The sequence below is a fragment of the Vidua macroura genome, chromosome 2, assembly GCF_024509145.1.
Source record: "Vidua macroura isolate BioBank_ID:100142 chromosome 2, ASM2450914v1, whole genome shotgun sequence".
Taxonomy (NCBI): Eukaryota; Metazoa; Chordata; class Aves; order Passeriformes; family Viduidae; genus Vidua; species Vidua macroura.
Genome location: NC_071572.1, coordinates 79,353,165 through 79,373,495, shown reverse-complemented (window position 1 = coordinate 79,373,495; position 20,331 = coordinate 79,353,165). Strand labels below are relative to the sequence as shown.

At 36.8% G+C, this 20,331-nt stretch overlaps 1 protein-coding gene across 1 annotated transcript in view; it reads right to left on the bottom strand.

The window, feature by feature from the left end:
• DLG2 (discs large MAGUK scaffold protein 2) overlaps positions 1–20,331 on the bottom strand; it is a 985,470-nt gene that overhangs the window by 580,640 nt on the left and 384,499 nt on the right. The window contains exon 7 of the mRNA XM_053971598.1: positions 10,171–10,251. Within this exon, the coding sequence (XP_053827573.1) occupies positions 10,171–10,251 (81 nt within the window). The remainder of the gene's footprint in view (positions 1–10,170; positions 10,252–20,331) is intronic.

The window sequence follows — 20,331 nt, the reverse complement described above, 5'->3', positions numbered from 1 at the left end:
CTTCCAACACAAATCATTCCATGATTCTATTAAAAATTATCAGTAGTTGATGCTTTTTAATGTGTTTTGTACCTCTTCTGACCTACTTAACCTATTTTTATTTTCTCTTTTACAAAACTAAGGAACTGTTTGGGAGAGGGTCTGTCTTCTCATTCTGTGTTCCAATGACACTGCTGCCTTACACAATAGTTCCTAATTTTCACAACAGATATAAAGATAGCAGGGAAAAAATCTCAGTAAGGAGTTGATTTTGCACACTTTGTTAATACTGGTTAATGAAAAGTTTCTTAATGGCTTGAAAATATATTTTTAATTTTTCTTCTTTTACAACTTTGGCTTTAAGATTTCACAAAAGAATGCATTTACCTGAATTCTAAATGCAGTTTATGTCAGAAATGTCACTCAAGTTTACTCTAATTCCTGTATTTCATTGCAAACATAATATCTGAAAGCTGAACCATCATGAACATCAGTATATTATATAAAAAGTTTGTAGTGTGATTATGCCAACAGGGACTTGTCAAGGTCAGGGAAAGAGAAGGCAAAGTCAAAGTGAAATGTTCAAGTATTTCAAAGTTACCAGAAAAAATAGCCTGGCACTGTAGGAGTCAAAATGAAACAGAAGAAAGGAAAAGGTGAACTGAGCATTAAGAGTGACCAAGATCCGTCTAGGAAATCGAGGGTGAGATTTTCAAGTTTGAAGCCTACAATGTTCAGTCCTTAGCATATAATTGAACTCTTCAAAATCAATCACTAATAAATATCAATTAAAGTCACAAAAACACAGAGCCATAGAATTACAAGCTGAGTTGGAAGTGAGCTGGAAGTGAGTCCTATTGTCCTACTCATTCTCAAAGTAGAACTTGAAAGTTGAAGCAGGTGGCTCAGGGTCCATATTATTTTAGAAATAATTTCAGGTCCTTATTATTTTAGAAAATTTTAAAAGAAACTTTTTTGAAGAATTTAAATGCAGAAGTTCTGTGTGTTTCAAGCTGAACGCTCATTTACGCTAAGAAAATCACAATTCTTTTCACATTTTGCTTCTAAGCAAAATGTAAGACTCTCATTATTGGAAACTTAGTATCATGAGTTAAACTGCATATTTCTGAAGGTGCAGAGGCTTTCAGGGGTCATTAGAAGAGACAGAAACCCTTGGATTATAGGGCAAAAATTAAGTATATGCTGTATTTTTCTTGCAACTGCAAAGTTTAAATATATAACTGAGAAAAGGTTTATTTGTCAAAAAAATCCCTTTAATTTTCAATTTCCTATGGCCAAAGTGAGATATAACTCTTCTTAGATAAGTAGAATACATTTCAATTATATGTGTGTATGTGTGTGTGTAAAGATCTAAGCCAACTCATTCAATGATAATTAAAATCTCCAATAGAACTGAAGGCTTATGTAGCAAAAGAACTCTGCATATTCTATCTCTCAAAAATATACTGTGCCTTTTAGAAAACCAAATCATAGAAAAAGGATAATTTTATCTGTTCTCTGGGTACTCTCTATTGCAATTAAAACTTTTTTTTTTTTTTTTTTTTTTTTTTTTTTTTTTTTTTTTTGTTTAGTAGAGTTGGAACAAAGTGCATGCTTGTCTCATAACATGCTGAACATGGAAATATCTCTTAATTGTCTCGGCTTTATGGAATTCAAAGTCTTGATGTCTGAAATTTCTGCAGGTTTTAACTATGGATTAAACTAAACTCAGCCATCCTTCATTTGCAATTTAATCAGTAACAATGTGTTTTGTAAACAAGTGAAAAAGTTTTTTTGTTATTGAGAGTTGAATGCGAAAGATGTAGAAAAAATTCTCCCATGGTAAAACCTCACTCCCAGGTGAGTTAGTCTGTTTACTCTTAATTGTTTATTTTTGTTCTCTAAAATCTCCAAGTTACCTACTAATTCCTATATATCTCTTCAGTACTTTACTGCATAAAAGATCTGAATAAAAACATGCTTTCAACTGAATTCCAACACTGAGATAAAGTTTTTAACCATTTTCTTTTTAGAGACAGACACTTGATGCTACAGTAAGCTCTGCATTTCTATTGCACAAAGGAATTGAAGCGTACTCATTTATATGAGGGTCCTTGAAACACAAGTGTACTATAAAGACATCATTTTATTATGATCACTTCTACCCTATGAAATACTTTTTCAAATAACATACAAAAAATACCCCCTTTGTAGCTGTAAACCTCCATAAACATTTTATATAAACAATCAGAAGACTTTGAGTTCACTACAGAAAGAGCATGTGTTTCTAATAACATTTAATAGACTGCTTACATAGCCATTATTTCACAATTTCCTTGGGCTTTTCTGAATGGGTGAAGATTTATACTGTTAAGTGAAGAGAAAAATAATTTCAATCCCTTAACTGGAGAATGAATCCATGAAAAATTTAGGTAGTACAGTTGACTGAGGCAGCAGGCACCAATGCTGGTAAGTATTACGTAGGACATGCTTATTTTTTCAGAAAGATTATAGCATGGCAATAACTAATTTATCTTAAGCTACAAGTTGAATTATGACTAATTTCTGAATTTACACTCAGAGCTAAAAGAATTACATCAATCATTCCCAATGATCAGGGATATTGCAACATTCTAACTTTAATAAATAATAGCATTTTAAAGTATTTAATCAGGATGATGTCTCCAGAAGCAATATGTTTCTTAAGGAAAATTATCCTTAGATGCAAAATTTTGAAAGTATCTGAAAAGGTTGTGAATTCATACTATGACTTCAGGCTCCTGAAGTTTTCAGAATCTGAGTTTCTTGACTCTTTACTGCTATCATCTTTAGTGATGACTTCATAAAATTATTTGAAGACTGCCTAATAACTTGCAAGTTTACAAATATTCCTGATTTTTGAGTCTTTAGCTTCAGAAATCCTGAGTCAGTCTTCCAGGGTTAGGAAGCATTTGTAGCTCTCATGATATTCCACTTAATTTTATTTTAGAATCATAGAATCATTAAGGTTGGAAAAGACCTCCAAGATCATCAAGTCCAACCTTCAGTTGAATACTACCCAACCCACTGAACCAAATAGCAAAGACTCATGTCAACTAATTTTTGAGCTCTTCCAGGGATGGTGACAACCCCAATTCTCTGGGCATCCTGTTTGAATGCTTAAGTTTGGAACTTTTTAAGTATAAACTCTTTTAGTAAAGAAATTTTTTCTAATATCCATCTGAACCTCCCCTGGGCACAACTTGAGGCCATTTTCCCTTGTCCTATCACTAGTTGCCTGGAAAAAGAGGTCAACCCCCACCCTGACACAACTTGTTTTCCAGCAGCTAGAGATAGCAATTATATGTAACTAAATAATCACAAAATCCCAAATGTTTCAAATAAGGAAGTTACAATGGAGGCAAGTGGGTTTTAGCGCCATCCAGAGAAAATTTACATTAAAAAAAAGTAATATAAATAGATAAACACTATGAGGGGGAAAAACAAACAAAACCTAAAAACCTCTCAAGGACGTGAAGAAGAGTCTGATATTTCAAGCTGACCACAAGGACACGTCTACAAAAGAAAGGAAATGCTATCATTAACTATAACTCCTACTGTCTAGAGATAAGAAATAAATTTCCTCTCCTTTAAAATGGTTGACTTCTTTACACCATCTTTCATCCAAGCTACCAATAAATATTTCCCTGTTTCTGTGAGACAGACTTTATAAGAACCCCATGATGGTCTCTATGGATGTGGTTGCCTCCTGAAGGAAATATGGAGCATATTCAGCAGTGCAGTGAAGTTAAAGTTTACTCCAAGGGTTAGTGGATGGTCAGGACAACACATGGGCTCTAAAGAAGGCTATGGGAATTTAGGCTGACACAAATATTCAGCACTTTTGGCTTTGTTTTCCAAGAAGGCTGGAAGTGCTTTCAGCAACTGCACAGCTATGCAGGCACCTCCTGGAGACCTCAGAATTTGCAGGGGTTTGTACAGAAGTGACTGTTAGACTGAAGCCACCATCACTTCAGGAAACAGTTACAGACAAGTGATCAAAGCTTAACCAAATGTGAGCTAAAAAGCCTGAAACAAATTCCCCAACCTCCCCAGTTTTTAAAGTTTATATAATGGAAATGGCAACTGACCCAGCACCACAGAGTACAATAATAATTAACAGGAGACTTGTCTGAAAAACGTCTATGCTGCCTTGGGGAACAATGTAGGCCACAGCATCAATTAAAAGCAGAACAAACTCTACACTGCCTCCATAACATTTAACCCCAAATAATTTTGTTGCTGTAAATTAAACAGTGCATTGCTGCATTACATCACAGAAGTGAAAAAAGGCAAGAATAACTTGTTTGAAAACTTATTTCAAGCTCCAGCACTCACTTTACCCAATATAGGCAAGCAATATGGAATACTGATGTTACCAGCATTTTCCTTAGCTTTGTGGAGCAGAATTACTATCTGTATATTCATTTTTCTTTTATATAATCTGAATATTAATATTAGACTTCTGCAGGAAAACATGTTAGATTTACTTAATTGACCATCAGTTTACCTTTAATGCTGACTGCAAAGGTGATAGAAGATTTTTTAAAATCCTAAGCTTCAGTTTTGAAGCTATAGTGAACACTCTCCTACGCAGAAGAGTGGAATATAGAAACAAATAACTTCATGTAAAGTGTGTTTGCAAGGTCACTACAGATATTTTATCTAATTACTACTATTAATTACTAATTTTCTAATACTATATAAAAGATGACAGTCAACAGAAGCCACACATAAAATTTAAGGTCATTCACTTTTAAAGAATTGCCCACAGGTAATGTTGTTTTTTTTTAAGATCAATGAATTCCTGTTTCTTAACAACAAAGACAATTTTCAGCAGAATTCAAGCCAGAAGAAAGATCTTTGCAATATAGCCTCTCAAGTGTTGCTGACCTTTATGTTTGTTCATGTGGAAATATTGAGCAATATCTTGGACGCAATTAAACCTTTTGAAGTTCTATTATCTACTTGAATGGGAGGTGAAGCAAATTCTTCTCAGCATGTGAGAATGAAAGGTCAACTACACAGCATTGATAAGTTGGGCTGCCTGAGCAGTATTTAACAAGGTTCATGAGAGACCACAAGGGAACATCAACTGACACAATAAAACAAATAAACAAAGGGAAAACAAATTCATTAAGTGCACCTCCATCTCTTCTACTACTCATGAGTAACACCAAATAATGAAAACGCACTGCAGGCAAAATTAAGACTTCCTGATGCCCATGCAGTACTTTCAGCTCAAAAATTTCTTACAGATAAATAATTCTATAGAGGTATATAGGCAAGAGCAGAAACTCATTTCTGGAAACTTAGCAGTGGAAAAAGCTAAATAGCTATGCTAGTGAATAAATATGTCTCTTAGAGTACGAGAGTACTCAATAGAATACAAAGGAAGTAGATTTGTACATCAGAGAAATTCCATTTTAATAGAACTATGTCTTACGTCTCAAACTGCCTATGTTCTCATCTGCATTTCCAAATTCCAATAAGGGGTACAGGAGCTCAGTTCCCTCTTCCCTGGTGAAACGTTAAGATTATGCAAAGAATGCCAAATTCTAATTAGCCTGTTATCTATAGCCATAATATCTCAGTGCCAGTGTTAAGGACTGCAATTCCATTGTCAAAGGCTTTAAGGAAATCCAGAATGAAAAAGGAGCAGCCAAGCTTTAGAGAGTTTCCAATTTGAGTAAAACAGAAGATAACATATGCACCCGTTCCTCAACAGTTCTCATCAGGATTTCACCAGAGTTTTAGGCCCATCATTACTGAGCCAGTGAATTTCTTTTAGACATTAAGACAAAGGCAGACTTTGCTGATGAATTAAGCAAAAACCATTAAAATGTTTTTAAAAGGCTTAACAATTGAATAGTGGACCCTTCTATCCTTGCCTAATTGCAGAGGAGAGTCACTTTTTCCCAGGGAATGATATAAGGTAAGTAAGGTGGGAATGATATAAGGTAAGTAAGGTTGAAAACAATTTATTTTAGGTGCAAGTGAAAGCAGGAAGCTTGAAAATACATGCTATAATGGGTGTAGGTGTAGTGGGGGTGGGGGCGACAAAACAAAGCTCATTTTAAATATACTTTCTCTAGGACTTGATAAGGGCACCTATGTATTTGTAGGCTAGGGGTCTCTCTTTCTTTTTACGTCCAAGTGTTCTAGAGTATTATCAGATGAGAACATATTCACTGCTCTGAGAATATATGTAATGGTAGTGCAATAATGAATTAGTTCTATGTCAGAAAGAAAAGGTCTAATGACTCTTCAGCCACTACAACACTTCTCAAAGCCCTTCGTAAAAGAAAGGAAAATGCTATTACTCTTTTACAGGTAGGAAAGGGAAGGGAAAGAGAATGAATTAAGCTGCCCAAGATGACCCAAGAGGAGTTGAAAAAAACATATAGTATGTCTAGAACTTAATTTTAAAGATCACCCAATATTCAACCATTTATACAAAATATGACTGAGATATAGATGGCAGACAGCGCTGCAAAACATCAAGCCCTCTCAACCAAACCTTGCTGTTTTAGTGAAAATTTTGCAACTCCAGGTTAAAAATCAGTGACAGAAAATTAATTCAAAAGTTCATGATCTAGAATAATTCAAACTTTATCCTCCACACATATAGGCCAGAAGGTGGGTGTACTCAACTTTTTTAATGAATTAAAATGGAAAAAAGTGGGAAGGAAGTAAAAAAGAAATAAATGCTTTCATTAGGCCAAGTAATACAGCTCCACATTTCTCCATTTGAACTACTGACTGGGGAAGAATGTGATAAAATGCATTAGTTCTATGAGTTTAATCTCCCTAAGCAATGCCATCTAACTCCACCTTCCTGTGTAGAAGTATTTTTTTCTGACTCAAAGATGTGGAGTTTAAGGCACAAAACACCATTGGATCACTGGGAACTAATGTACTGCCATATTTAATACTGACAACAGCTTGTATTAAACACAAGCATGCACACCTATTTCAGGAAAACACCTAATCCTGGAAATATAACAGGACTGAGATTACTGCTTTCCTTAATAGTTTGTCCTATGTTCTCACTTTTAAAAACACCTGCCCAGCCTTGGTTTACTCTTACCCTGGTACACATTCTGCTTTTCTCCACTACTGTGAAGAATCCTATTCCCAGTGATCCTGCAGGAATATGCTGTCGTTAAGTCATGTCTCTCTCTGGAAGAATTTTTCTCCACTCTGGTCTCTCTTCTCTCTTTTGATCTTTATTATCTTTATAAATTACAGATGCTAAAACCTGATACAATATTTCCTTCCACAGTCTCACTGTTTCACATACCAATAAAACCACCTTGTTACTCTTAATTTCTAGTGAGGTTTTTTACATTCAAGTTAAATATACAAGCCCCACTGAGCTGTCTGTTCTTTCTTCTAGAACAATCCTAGCATCACTTCTGTCAGCTGTAGGTGTCCCCATGTGTATGTAAGGCTGCCATTGCTTCCTTCTGGCTGTGAAATACTTATCTTCTAGAGACAATGTTGAAAATTTTGTTTGAATGACCTCTGTTTTCAGGCTAGACTTTAACTGGATTGCACTATCTGTTTGCTGTGTCCTCCTCTTTTTTCCTAGTGTTTCAATCTTCGCATAATTTTCAAATTCTAACATCCAAGAATTCATGCAGCTTTCCAAAGGATTTGTGAAAATATTGAAATATGTTGTCCATACCCAATTCTAAACTGTGGAAGGCTGTGGAGAGAGACTTTAAAAGAGGATGCAGCTACAGGACAAGGGGGAATGACTACAAACTGAAAGAGAGCAGGTTTTGATTGGGTATTAGGAAGAGATTCTTTACTGTGGGAGTGGTGAGGCACTGGCACAGGTTGCCCAGAGAAGCTGTGGGTGCTCCATCACTGGAAGTGTTCAAGGTCAGTTTGGATGAAGCTCTGGTTAACCTGGTCTTGTGGAAAGGTGTCTCTGCCCAGGACCAGGGAGCTGGAACTAGATAATCTCTAAGGTCCCTTCCAACCCAGCCATTCTATGATTCTGTGATTTTATGATTCTGTCATCCCTCAGAATTTCTGTGTAAGGGTCATTTCTCATTGATTAATGCTTTGAGATGTCAATCTTGAAGAAATATTATTTTGATAAAGTATACTGCTATTTATACCAGATGAAATACAAAATTAAATGAAATGCCTTACAAAAGCCTAAATAACACATAGGACCATTTGACAAGTAAATTCACATTCTGAAATGAAGTTTACCTAGTATAATTGCTTTTCTTTAAAACTATGCTGACTGTCATTAATTTCTTCCTACCACTAATTTTTTCTCAGGCTTGCTTTTTAGCTAAATTCTCCTTAATCAATCCAATATTTTTACCAGAGCTGAAAGAAAACTACCCTGCTCTGCAGCATTAGTTGCAAAAAAAAGGTGAAAATAATAACATGACACTCACATTCCAGAACTTTAAAAATTCTCCAACAGATCTTTTCAGCCTCCTTTTTTAAGGCTCATAGGTGAAAGTTATCAAGTAATGAGCCTTCTGCTTTATTTATTTTATCACTGGCAGATGTTGTTTAACATGCTTTGAAAGATTCAGTGCTGTTTATACAGTGGGGACACTGGATCTCCTACCACCATATGGGCTTGCTAGGGAGCAAACAGCACTTCCCTCCTACTGTGTGCCACTCAGTATTGAAGAGGTATCACAGCTTTTGTTCATCTTTGCATGAATAAATGACACAATTAATTAAACAGCGATTGACTGGCATCATTTCTTGGTTTTGGCATTACCAAAAAGTAGCACAAATTCATTAATTCACATACAAAATAAACTAAGAAATTAACTTTGTCAAACTTTTCTCAAAATTTTAGGAGGTAGAAATTGTGTCCAGAATTGAGTGTCCAGATATATACTGTAAGAGTTCTTGTCCATTATGCTTGCCACTGAATTCATCCTAGGTTACCACCTTAATCATTACATATTTTTGGCCCTTACATTAAGGAAAATTACCTAGACATCCTAAGCCATTACAAATTAATGTCCAGCCGGCAGAGAGCTCTGCAAGATCACTCAGAATGCTCATCTGCCCTATTTATCCCAGAGTCTGTTAACCCTGGATAACAAAGGATACCAATTTGGACATCAACAATATATCACTTTAGACTATTTTTACCAGAAATATCCCATTAGTGTGCATTATCTTCATATCTTAATCAGCCTTCTTTTCCTCCTGAGACTGCAAAGGACCCAGCTGGACAACAGCCAGAATATCAAGTGTCTCACACACCTATTATCATAATGGCAGAAGGTCATACACTGACAACTGAGCACACAAATGCAACATAAACTAAACTGAATATTTTGATAACAGAAATTTATGGAGGTTACTATTCTGGTGCAATAGTGTCACTTGTACTTTTATTTGATTTGGAGGGTTTTTTTTGTACTTCTGGTTTCAATTGCAACTCCTCTATTGGTTAAGTTTTTTGATTAAAAAACAAACAAACAAACAAAACCCAAAAATGCCCCAAACCAAATCAAGCTTCAACAATGCTTTTTCTGTCAGGCTCTCTGGGTCTGCAAATATGCTTAGTCTTCCTGTCCTATATCCTGGTTTGGTCCTGCCCGTTACATCTCAGAGACTGATGGTGTCTCTGCCAGACTAACAGGCAATAAAAAGAAATTTCAAAAAGATGAAGGAGAAATTTTCCTGGCTGCTTGAGATACCAAAGTTGAGATATTTACCTAAGTTATTTGACCATAAGAATGTCTAGACAATGGAGAGACAAAATCATTTCCAGGGCACGATACCCCTCCATCTAAAGGAGCCATCCAAATCAGGTTAGAAGAACTGTGATCAGGACAGGTCTCTCAGCGGACTACCATTGTAATATCGTTGACTTCCTCAAATGTCAAAAGTCAACTTGAGCCACATTGTTTTCCTAATAGCTCACACTGTTTTCAGTTTGATCAGTATGTAGCTGAGGCTTCTTGCATGCCACAGCATCTTGGAAATTAGTGAAACATTTGCACAAATATGTGGTTTTTTTTTAACTTGAAATGGGCCTTTTTGGGTGCAGGGAAGCATTAGTGGAGAAAAATTGGCAAAACTATGAAGCAGTAATTCAGAAACTATTTGCTTTCCTCACTTACTTCTCACAGCCAACTTCACTACTCTCACCTGTGTATTAGTCCATTCCATTTCAGGAAAAGGTCCCAGCTGAAGGCCTCTACCTGTGGGATTTTCTTCCTCCTGGCCTTTCTGGAAGTACATAGAGACATCTACTCAGGACATGTTCCAAACTCAAATTTTTCATTGTCTTTGCATATGGTGTTTAGTTGTGTAGGTTTGCTTCCCAGGTTGTTTTTTTGGGGAAGTGGGTTCATTTATTCCCTTGAAGCTGTAAATTGGTGATAATACACTCTGAATTGCCCAGAGGCTTTATAACAAAAAAAATAAATTTGCATTATATTCTATAGTATTAAAAATGTGAGTGTATATTATTGATTATTAATATCTCTGGATTAGCTATTTATCACTGAAAGAAGAACAAGCAAGTTATGTATATTTTACAAGAATTAACACTGTACTGCTGTATTTAGGTTAATTTTTAGTATGCAACAACTACCAATCTCTAGTAACTATTAGCAAATGAAGCAAGAAGGCTACAAGGAATAAACATTCTCTTGATAGTCCACCTCTTTCTAGCTAAAATTAGAAATAACTCTGTTGCTTCTAAATTTTAAAACCCACTTTAATTATCACTATGAATTTATGAAGTTTAACAGTAGGAGGTTATATATTTGCTTTTAATGAACATCAGGTTTGCCTTTTTTTTTTGTGAAAGGAAAATCTATAATGAATTTGGTCTCCCACATAGGCATGAGTCAACGCCATTGTAGAAAACACATGAGCTCTTAACAAACAACAATATGGAAGAGCCCTGCCAGTAAGGAAAGACATAAGGCAAGGATCTCAGTTTTTGTTGATAGCAAAACTGCTATATCTGTAACCATGCATCCAACAGCATTTTAACACAATGTTTAATAAACAAGGGACTGAAAAGAATTTTTACAAAGGCCATAGTCATTATGATGTTTATGTAATGCTGATCATCACCTTTTACTAGGTTACTTGAGAGGCTTTTTGTTTCTATTTTAATAAAGAATACAATTTTTTAAAAAGAATAAAAATCATACATTAGTTTAGGTGTGAAAGGAAATAAAGATCACCTAGTTCCAACATCCCCTGCCATGGGCAGGGACACCTTCCACTAGACCAGGTTCCTCAAAGGCCCATCCAACCTGGACTTAAACAATTTCAGGAATGGGGCATCCACAGCTTCCCTGGGCAACATGTGCCAGTGTCTCACCACTCTCAAGTGAAGAAATTATTTTCTAATATCTAAACCTTGCCTTCTGACAGTTTGAAGCTATTTCCCCTTCTTCTGTGACTACACAGTGACAGACTTGTAAAATGTCCCTCTCCAGCCTTCTTGTAGACCACCTTTGCATATTAACCCACTACTTTTTTTGTATAAGAGGTAACACTTTTTCACTCTCGCCTGAAAGATTAAGTCTTTTTTTAACATCAGGAATAAAACACAGCTAGTATAAAACCACTAGGCTAAATCTTTCAGGGAAGTCTCAAAACTCTGTTGCTATAAAGAATGGCTAATAATAGTAAAAAAGCTCAGGGTGTAACACTTTTCAGGATATAGTCTAAGGAAAAGGGACTTCTGGCTCTGCTTAAAAAGATTAATGCTGTCATACAACAATATTTTTAAGAATTGAGGCTTATAATGATACTGTCAGTCTGCAGGCATTTAGCTGGGTCACCTAGGAGCAGTCTCCTTTGAGACATGGGAAAATACTGAGAATGGTTTCAGGTTTAAATTCTCTGAGTCACTCTGGAGGGTGCATTCCCACCTCAGTGAAGTGGGATGAACATATGTCTGAATATTCAGTTGACCTTATACAGAGAGAATTTTTACATTTAAAAAAATCTAGAGTAACTTTTACAGTGTAATGGGCAGCTGTGGATTCCCTAATATCAGCACCAAGCCCACCAGGAACAACCAAAAGGTATTTTATGGGCAAGTCCACTTGACAAGAGCAAGCTTCTGTGTACATGTATTTGGTTCTGCAGACTTTTGAGAAGAAATATGCAGTACAGTAAACACAGATAGAAGAAATGCAAACAGAGCAGTAAGCACATCCCTGCCAGGGGAAACATCAAAATCAAAAATACAGAGTAAGGAACACCTCTGTTGAGATCATTAGCTAAGGAAGAGCCAAGAGTGAGGTTTTGTTGCAAAATGGCCTTCATTCAAGATATAAAGAACTGATGTGTATAAGGTCAAGGGTTATAACTGTTGTGCTGTAATCATTGATGAGACACCAGCAGAACTGTATCATTTTGGGGCATTTTGTTTTAAGACAAGCACTGAAAAAGCCAAAAAAAATCTACAGAAGAGGAATGTCACAACCTAGGCAAGACTGAAAACAGGATATTACACAAGGATAGTGATCAGTTGTTTCCAACTGAGAGAGAAACCAGGGAAATCACTCCAAATTTGCTGCTATGAAAAAAAACTTTAACTGCTAGGGTGCTGAAACATGGAAAGTCTCCAGTCCTTTCCATATCCTACAGACTTTGGCTCCATGAGAGGTTTATTCCCTCATAATTCCAGCAATTTTAATTTGAAACCAGATGATTACTAACCAGCTAAAAGCAAAAGGCATACTCCTCTGTGCTAAGTTAAAATAAAATAAATACATACTTGCTTACAAGGTAAGATTTTACAATACCGCTAGTGGATGTAGTGGTTGTAGAAACGCAGTACTCTTCATAAAAAACATCTTTTGAATAAACTCTACTCAAATACAAGTAAGGTACCATCTAAAACAGAATTCCTCATAAGCATCAAAATGTGAGCTACAAATGTGGCAACCCTAAAGGTGAGACTGAGTTTCCCAAACAGAGCTGTCTCAAGTCATCCGATGCAGTAAGATATTGATTTGTCTACAGCTGCTTCTTCAAAAGGGAATGGGTTTCCTTCTGTCATTTCTGACTGCCATATGCACACCTCAGATGTTACAGGACATCTAAAATAGGATTACATGCCTATCTTAGACAACTGAATTTCACTCCAAAAAGCCTTTTTTATATAAAGGAAGTCTTTTCTAACAAATATTGTTATTCACATAAGCTATTATTAAATATAGTTAAAAAATTGGGGGGTTATTGCATAGAAAATCTAAAACTCCTCTCTTTAACTAAAAATAAAAAAAAAAAAAAATCAAGTTTACTAAATGATAAGACCTACCATAAATCCAAAAATCTAAAATCTAATAGAAGTTTTATATGAGACCTAGAGCCAAACAAGCTTCAGTGTTGAAATACAGCAATATTAGAAGGACTTAAATACTCTTATAGTCTGGAAAGCCTTGTTAATCTGTAGATTAGGAAGGATCAGTTTATTGCCATGGAAAAAAAAATTGTGCCTGTTTAATACCGGGAAGTCCCATGGTCCAACAAATACTACCTTCATACAAGAACATCACGCAGTGTTATAAAGTCAGCCACAGCAATAAAAAATTAGTATAATCAAGTTTTCTGCTTAAAAAAAGTCTTCAAAAAGAGATCTCATTAAAATCTACATAGTTCCTGCTAATCATATGTAGAGGGCATTGAAGTACTGCTATGCAAAGTAACGGCAATGAAATATGAGCATAGGGAGAAGAAATGTGCAAAGAAAATGGTGACAGTATTTTTAAATATAGCCACAAAAAATTGTTGCACTCACAGGAACTTCAGTATACTGAACAGTATCTGTGATCACGGTGCTAAGGTCAAGTCTGTTTCTCATGCCAGTGATATGACTACTATAGATGAATTACACAGAATTGAGCATGAGGGGATGAAATTCCATGGTGAATAATTGCTATTAAAGTAAAAACTTAATTTATGTCAGACAATGGTAGAAAAGCAAGTTTCAATGAAAAGCTCAAAAATATATAGGAGGCTACAATTTTCTTTTAAAATTTGAGTAATTCTTTTTATTAATTTACAACAGAATAATGAACAGCTGATAGCACATTGGAGATCAGTCCAAAAATACTTTTAAACCAGGCTTGTGAATGAAATGAAAATTCAGGAGCAGCAGATGGGTTTAAATGCTGTTAAATGTGGAGTGGTTTCCAAGAACATGTTGTATGTAATAATAAATAGCCAGAGACATATAGTTTCTCTAGCAGCTTAAATCCTGAGCATACAAGCTAAGTGAGGGCTTTCCAGCTTTGGCTCACTGCAACATCCTTACATTTTACCCTTGTCTACAGCAGCAAAAATACTTGTTATTAACAATGTGTGCCAGCAATGAGTGCAATTACAGCAGCACTGAGCACAGTTTCATAGGCAGGCAGGTTGAACATAGGCTTTCTGAAACAAGAATAGTTCTTGGCTCTGCTTGCAGGTTAATCACATTCAGCACCAGGGTATCCATTCTCATAGTGGATAATTATGCCAGTGTAGCCAGTGCCTCAGTTTGTGCATGTTTTACATAATAAACATGTTAGAAATTGTCTCTCCTTCCAATTCTTGATCTAGATGTGGGCAATGGGATGATGTACTGCATTTAGGGTTTCTGCAGTCATGCTCTGCCTCCACATCTCATGCCCTCTTGGACTTAAGCAAAAGCAAAGTCCCAGAGGTCCAGGAAAATAGGCAGCAACTTCTTTGTTTGTACCTCAACCAGTTCTGGCTTCATCTCCTAATCCATCAAAAAGTGACTTTATTAAGTGACAGCTATGAAAGCTGTGAAAGCTTCTACACTTGCTACCATGTATTATTATTATACTTAACTGACACAAACACTTGTGACACAGAATGAAACTGGAACTTTTAAACTCACAGTGATGCACAGAGGCACAGACAAAGAAGGGTTCAAAAGAATGACTGCAACTGGCAGAAGATAGAAATCTACATTGGGATCAAACCCAGAAGAAAATCACTGCTGCTGTCTCCTGTTAATCCAATTGCTTCTGTAACAACAAAAGATTTGTGAGGAACTGTGGAAAAGAGTATCACTGGATTCAAGGAAGCCTCTGGAGTTCAGAGCAGACCTAGACCATAATATATATGTGTTCCTGCTTAGATGCATCAAGGATGATTCTGGTTAGCTACTCTGTAATACCAGTATCTGCTTGATACTCTCTTGGATGAACTGAAGGGAAAGGATTATTAGGAGAACAAATAATAGAAAAGAAAGATGAGGAACCAAATGAAAGAGCTGTATTAGAAAAGAGATGTCAGGCCTTCATGTGGGTTACCAATTATAAACTTATACTGTTGCTAACCTACTACTTTTCACTGTTGCTCTAGAAAATCATGCTTTCTATACCTTCATTGCAGAAACCACCTCTTTTTCCAACTAGTTCTTTCCATAGGAAAAAAATATGACTATTGCAAAACCACTTCTCTTTAATCCTAGTACTATACTTCATTCATGAAATGGATAAAATTAAATCAGTCCACTGATGCTCATGTGGCATTCAGGGCTATTTGTTTCCCAGGGATCTTCTAAGAGTTTTTATCTCTTGTCTGATACCTACTGAGAGGATTAGAAATGAAATTGCTCTATTGTCTGGGAAATTCAGCCATTAAAGTAACAGTCCCCAAAACACACCTTTCATCCCAATCCAAATATTAATGATCAGAAAACATCACATGTGTAAGCTAACATACTTTTGGTCACCTCCTTACTAGAGGTTGTTTGGAGATTTCCAGAGCCATAGCTTCTGTCCAACACATCTCAACTGAAACATCCTTAGTGCTGCTGTCAAATGGATGCAAACACAGGGGTTTTTTTGTGCTCCCTGTTCAAGCTGCACCCTGTTCTGGTTGGTTAGACCAGCTGCAATGCTGTAGCACTACTACTTCTGGAAATGGCTGACTCACCCAAAAAAAGGAGGCTGAGGAACATGCTCAAGCCTGCAGCCTCATCATCCTCACTGTTAGATGTTACATATTACACAAAGTCCTCACTGTTCTGTGTAATTCCAGCTGGCTCCTTCCAGGAAAAAACTGCTCTAAGAGCCAGACTCATGTAGTGCGGACATGAGTAAGCACCTTCTGTTCCACAGTGTAGACAAAGCCACTTTCTCCTACCAGAGGTGTACAATACCATTACTTTAATGTACAAGTACCCAGGAATTCAAATTATATCAATTATGTATTTTTCTTTTCCCATTTGAAAATGCCCCATGATTTTAGGGGTGGTTGCTGGCAATGCAAAGCCACGTGTTCACAGGTTTCTCTTAATCAGAGCTATCAGCGACAACCACTTCACTGGAGGCACACTGGAATTTAAAAGTGGAGACTACAGAGCAGTGGTCGTTCTGAAGGGGTTTTGTATGTTGTTTTGACCAGCCATTTAGACAGGGAATTATGGGGATAAGAGATTACATGATTACAACTAATCTTCATTGCAAAGTACTTAAACACACGCTCAGTAAACTATGGTCCATTCTCAGCTGTTACTCAGCCATTTGTACTATTACCACAGAAATGGATGACACACGTGAGCTCCTCCTTCACAGAAACTTTTTCTGATATAGACTAATATCAAGCACAAACATATGGGATTGTAGGGCTTTTCTTTGTCCTGAAAATGTAAACAAATAAAGGCCTGGGGCTTTTTCTGGAGAGCCATTTTTTTTCTCCCCTAACAACCATCATGAGTCTCTTTTGCATATTATAAGATGGTATATTCTGCAAGACATCAGTCACTGATACTGAAGCAAATTCAATGTGTTTTGCGCCTGCTCTCATGGGTTGGTCCCTCTAAATGACCTTCATTTTATTATATTTTTTCTGTCACATTTTGGAAATGATTGTAATGTTCAAGTCCTATGTGCTCCAGATACTTTTTCCAAAATTGGCAATAAGCGTTAAATACGTGCCATTGCCAAATGTAGTAATTTTCTAGTGTCTTACCTTGTATCTGCTCTGGCAGCCTCTGTGCATGTCTCCTTTGAGACTAGACTGGTTATTAAATTCCAGTTATTAGGAAACAAATTTAGGCTCAGGACAATTTTTTCTACTAAAGTTTTGTCAATTGTATGAATGTTTTTGTCTACAAACAGCAGCTTTCTTGCAGATTTATATGCAGTTTGTGAGTCTCATAAATTTCACAAACAACAAAAAAGTTTTATTTGTGAAAAAGTGAGGCTTTCCGAAAGCATCAGTTTGTGTTCAGTACTAGCTTAAATTGATTTCCCAGGAATAGGGGCATGAGCTATTTGCACCTACAATCTAAAGTCTTCTTTATTACAGTCAACAGTTTGGTCCTTATCACCTGTACTGCCAAAGACTTTCAGGCTTCACAGAGTAGAATAAGAGGATTGAAAGAAATTTAGCATTTCAATTACGGACATAATAAGTGAAATAAGATCCTCTAATTCTCTCAGCTTCCCAAACTCTGTAGTAAGACTAAAACATTAATGTTCCTCTGTTGCTCTACCCTCAAAGAAACCATGTGCATTGAGACACAGGTGTCAACACAGATCAATGAGATGAAGTACCAGTACCCCCAAAAAGCAAATATATCATAGAACTAGTTCAGCTTTGACCCAGCACCCAACTTTGTTCCAGAGAGCATCTGGTAACAGCTTTCTCTAATTTTTCTTGGTCCTACTGCCTGTGAAGATGTCACAGATGTGCTTCCCGGGGAATGATTTTGGTTGTCCAGCACAACTCAAATGATAATAATAAGAAAAAAAATATTCCAGGGGTGGAAAAAACATGAATGTAATGTTTTTCTAAAGTATCTATTGATATATCAAGCTCATAAAATTTATCTAGCACAAATTTTGACTGGAATATGTTCTTCTTCTTTTTGTTCTTACCAAAGCTAATAACTGTGCTTGCTCTGACAGTCCTTAGGAAAAGGATAATTTACTGAAACGTGTGAATGGGAGACTGGTTGGTCTCCACATGTCTCCTGATGCCTCTGGAGACTATAACCATGCTCATCAGCTGAGATTATGGTGTTTATGCTATTTTAGTACCAGAGAAACCTGCCTGGCCCTCAGCTGTCACTAGAGAAAGTAATGGGTTTCCTCCAGGTGTGGTGACATATCAACCACAGACATACTGGGGGATGTATGGGATGCCATTTAAAATGGTGACAAATGTCTGTGTCTTGGTAGGTTTGTTATCCTTGGAGGATATTTTTCCAACCTTCACTCTGCTTCCTCCATTTTTAGCAGTCATCTTGATGAGGAAAAGGATGTCCCATATTTTCCACTAGTAAAAGAAATAAATTGTCCTTAGTACAGTTTCAAGTGTCTTCCCATGTGCTGATCATCTAGCTAGTTGAACATTTGTTTAGTGTGGGGATTCCTAACTCAACTCTGCTCTTCAGAGACCCCTCTCCCTGTTTAGCTTTTACATACTGATGTGTCCATGCCTGTATAACTGCAATAAGTGCAGCACTGAATCCTGTTAATACCACTAGTAAATTTACTAGCAGTATTCAAGGCTAGCAGTGAAAACTACTATTTTTGGCAATGTAATAGTGTATGTACCATGTTCAACTTCATAACTGACCCATTTACTTCCAGTTCAATAGTGTATTAATCTCCAAATGAACTGCTGCTCACTGTTCCTGTGAGGATTAATCTGAGAAACACACATTGTGGCTCTTGCCAACATTTGCAAAGTGATATAATCCATCTTCCTTCTCACATCTTTCCTTTAGTGACACCCAGTGGGTTGGCTTCTGTTAACTAACTCTGCTCCTCAAATGCCACATGCTTTTTGCTGCAGTCAGAGTTGTGATGCCATACACAGCTCTTTTCCCTTACAGTGTGAAGGATTTCAATTAGGACATAATTGTCCACCCACTACTCTGAGTCCAAATTTGGTTCTTCCTTTTGTTTATCAAATTCTTACATCGTTCCTTTCAGAATTCTTAGTGATGTTCCTGAGCTTTGTTTACCCTTGCTGTCACAAGAGTGGTGTAGGGATGTGACTTGGGCACGCTCAATCCCTCCTCCACTATTTTGTGCCACAGGAAAGCTAAGCAGGCTTGATATGCTCTTGGAAGAGCTCCAGCTAAATGACTGGCAGAAAACAAAGGAGGGGTGTCTGTAACACAGAAGACAGAGTCAGCGTGTGTTTGTGGCGCACGCTGAGGATCAGCCCTGCGGGGAGCACAGCAGAGCGCACCCATGTCTCTATGTGCATGGAACCAATGGGATTGCTCACCAGAGACTCAACCCCAGAAACATCACTCACAGCTTCTACAGCCTTTAGTATCTCTGACTATAAGCCATTATTCATATTCCATGCCTGTGGGGCAGAGAGAATTCCTCATCCTTCTTTGCTTCAGTTTTACAGTCATTTTGGCTGGGACCACAAAAACTATCAAAGATATTGAGGATTTCAACCCAGCAATTGTTAGAAAAGGATCTGCACTTTACTGGCATTCACAGCTTGTAAAACTAGAGTGGTGTCACTTTCGCTATCCTCCACCTTCCTGGAGAATTCTAGCCTTGGTGAGGCAGGCTTTGAAGTGTTTCACTCTCCTCCTCTGTGTATTTTCTCTGTTCCTTCTCTGAAACCCGTTCAGCAATCTCTTTCTTCTGACAGCACTTGCAAGAGGGCTCTTTTATGCCTGGTTTCATCTAGCTGGGAATAACCACAGAAACCTGATGTCACCTCCCCTGACCCAGAGACTATCTTACTGACATGAGCACAGAGGTATCCATCCATTGATTCTATCAGAGAGGACTAATCTAAAAAAGGTTTGTCATTAGGCTTATTGCAAATATATCCTACCTGATTTTAAGGTTTAATTTCAAACCTTTTCTTCTAAAAAAATACAGGAAATTTAACTACAAACAAAAGTAATTGTGATGAAAGACATCTGGGGATTATAATTGTGCTGTATTTTCAAGTGCCTTCAGGGGCATAAATATACATTTTTGCTTTTGTGCTACATCCAAAGAAATAAAAATACCAGTTCAGAATTATGTTGGCAGGAAATCTCCATGCTTTTTAATTTTGGCAGGATGCTAAGTATTAGAGGCTAAATATTATTTGACCTCATGACTCACAGGAAAACAATGTGTACTTAAAGCACAGAAATAATTGCTCTACTTCAGTATGTCCAGTTTTCCTATATTTAAAGGCAATTTACCATCTGAAGATATTTCCTAATGGAATTGTGCTAACATTTAATCCCACACCCCCAATGACAACAGGGTAGAATTTTTCTGAGGTTTCTTTCTTCATATTTCTCCACTCTTTAGAGGAATTCTTAGTGAGTTAATA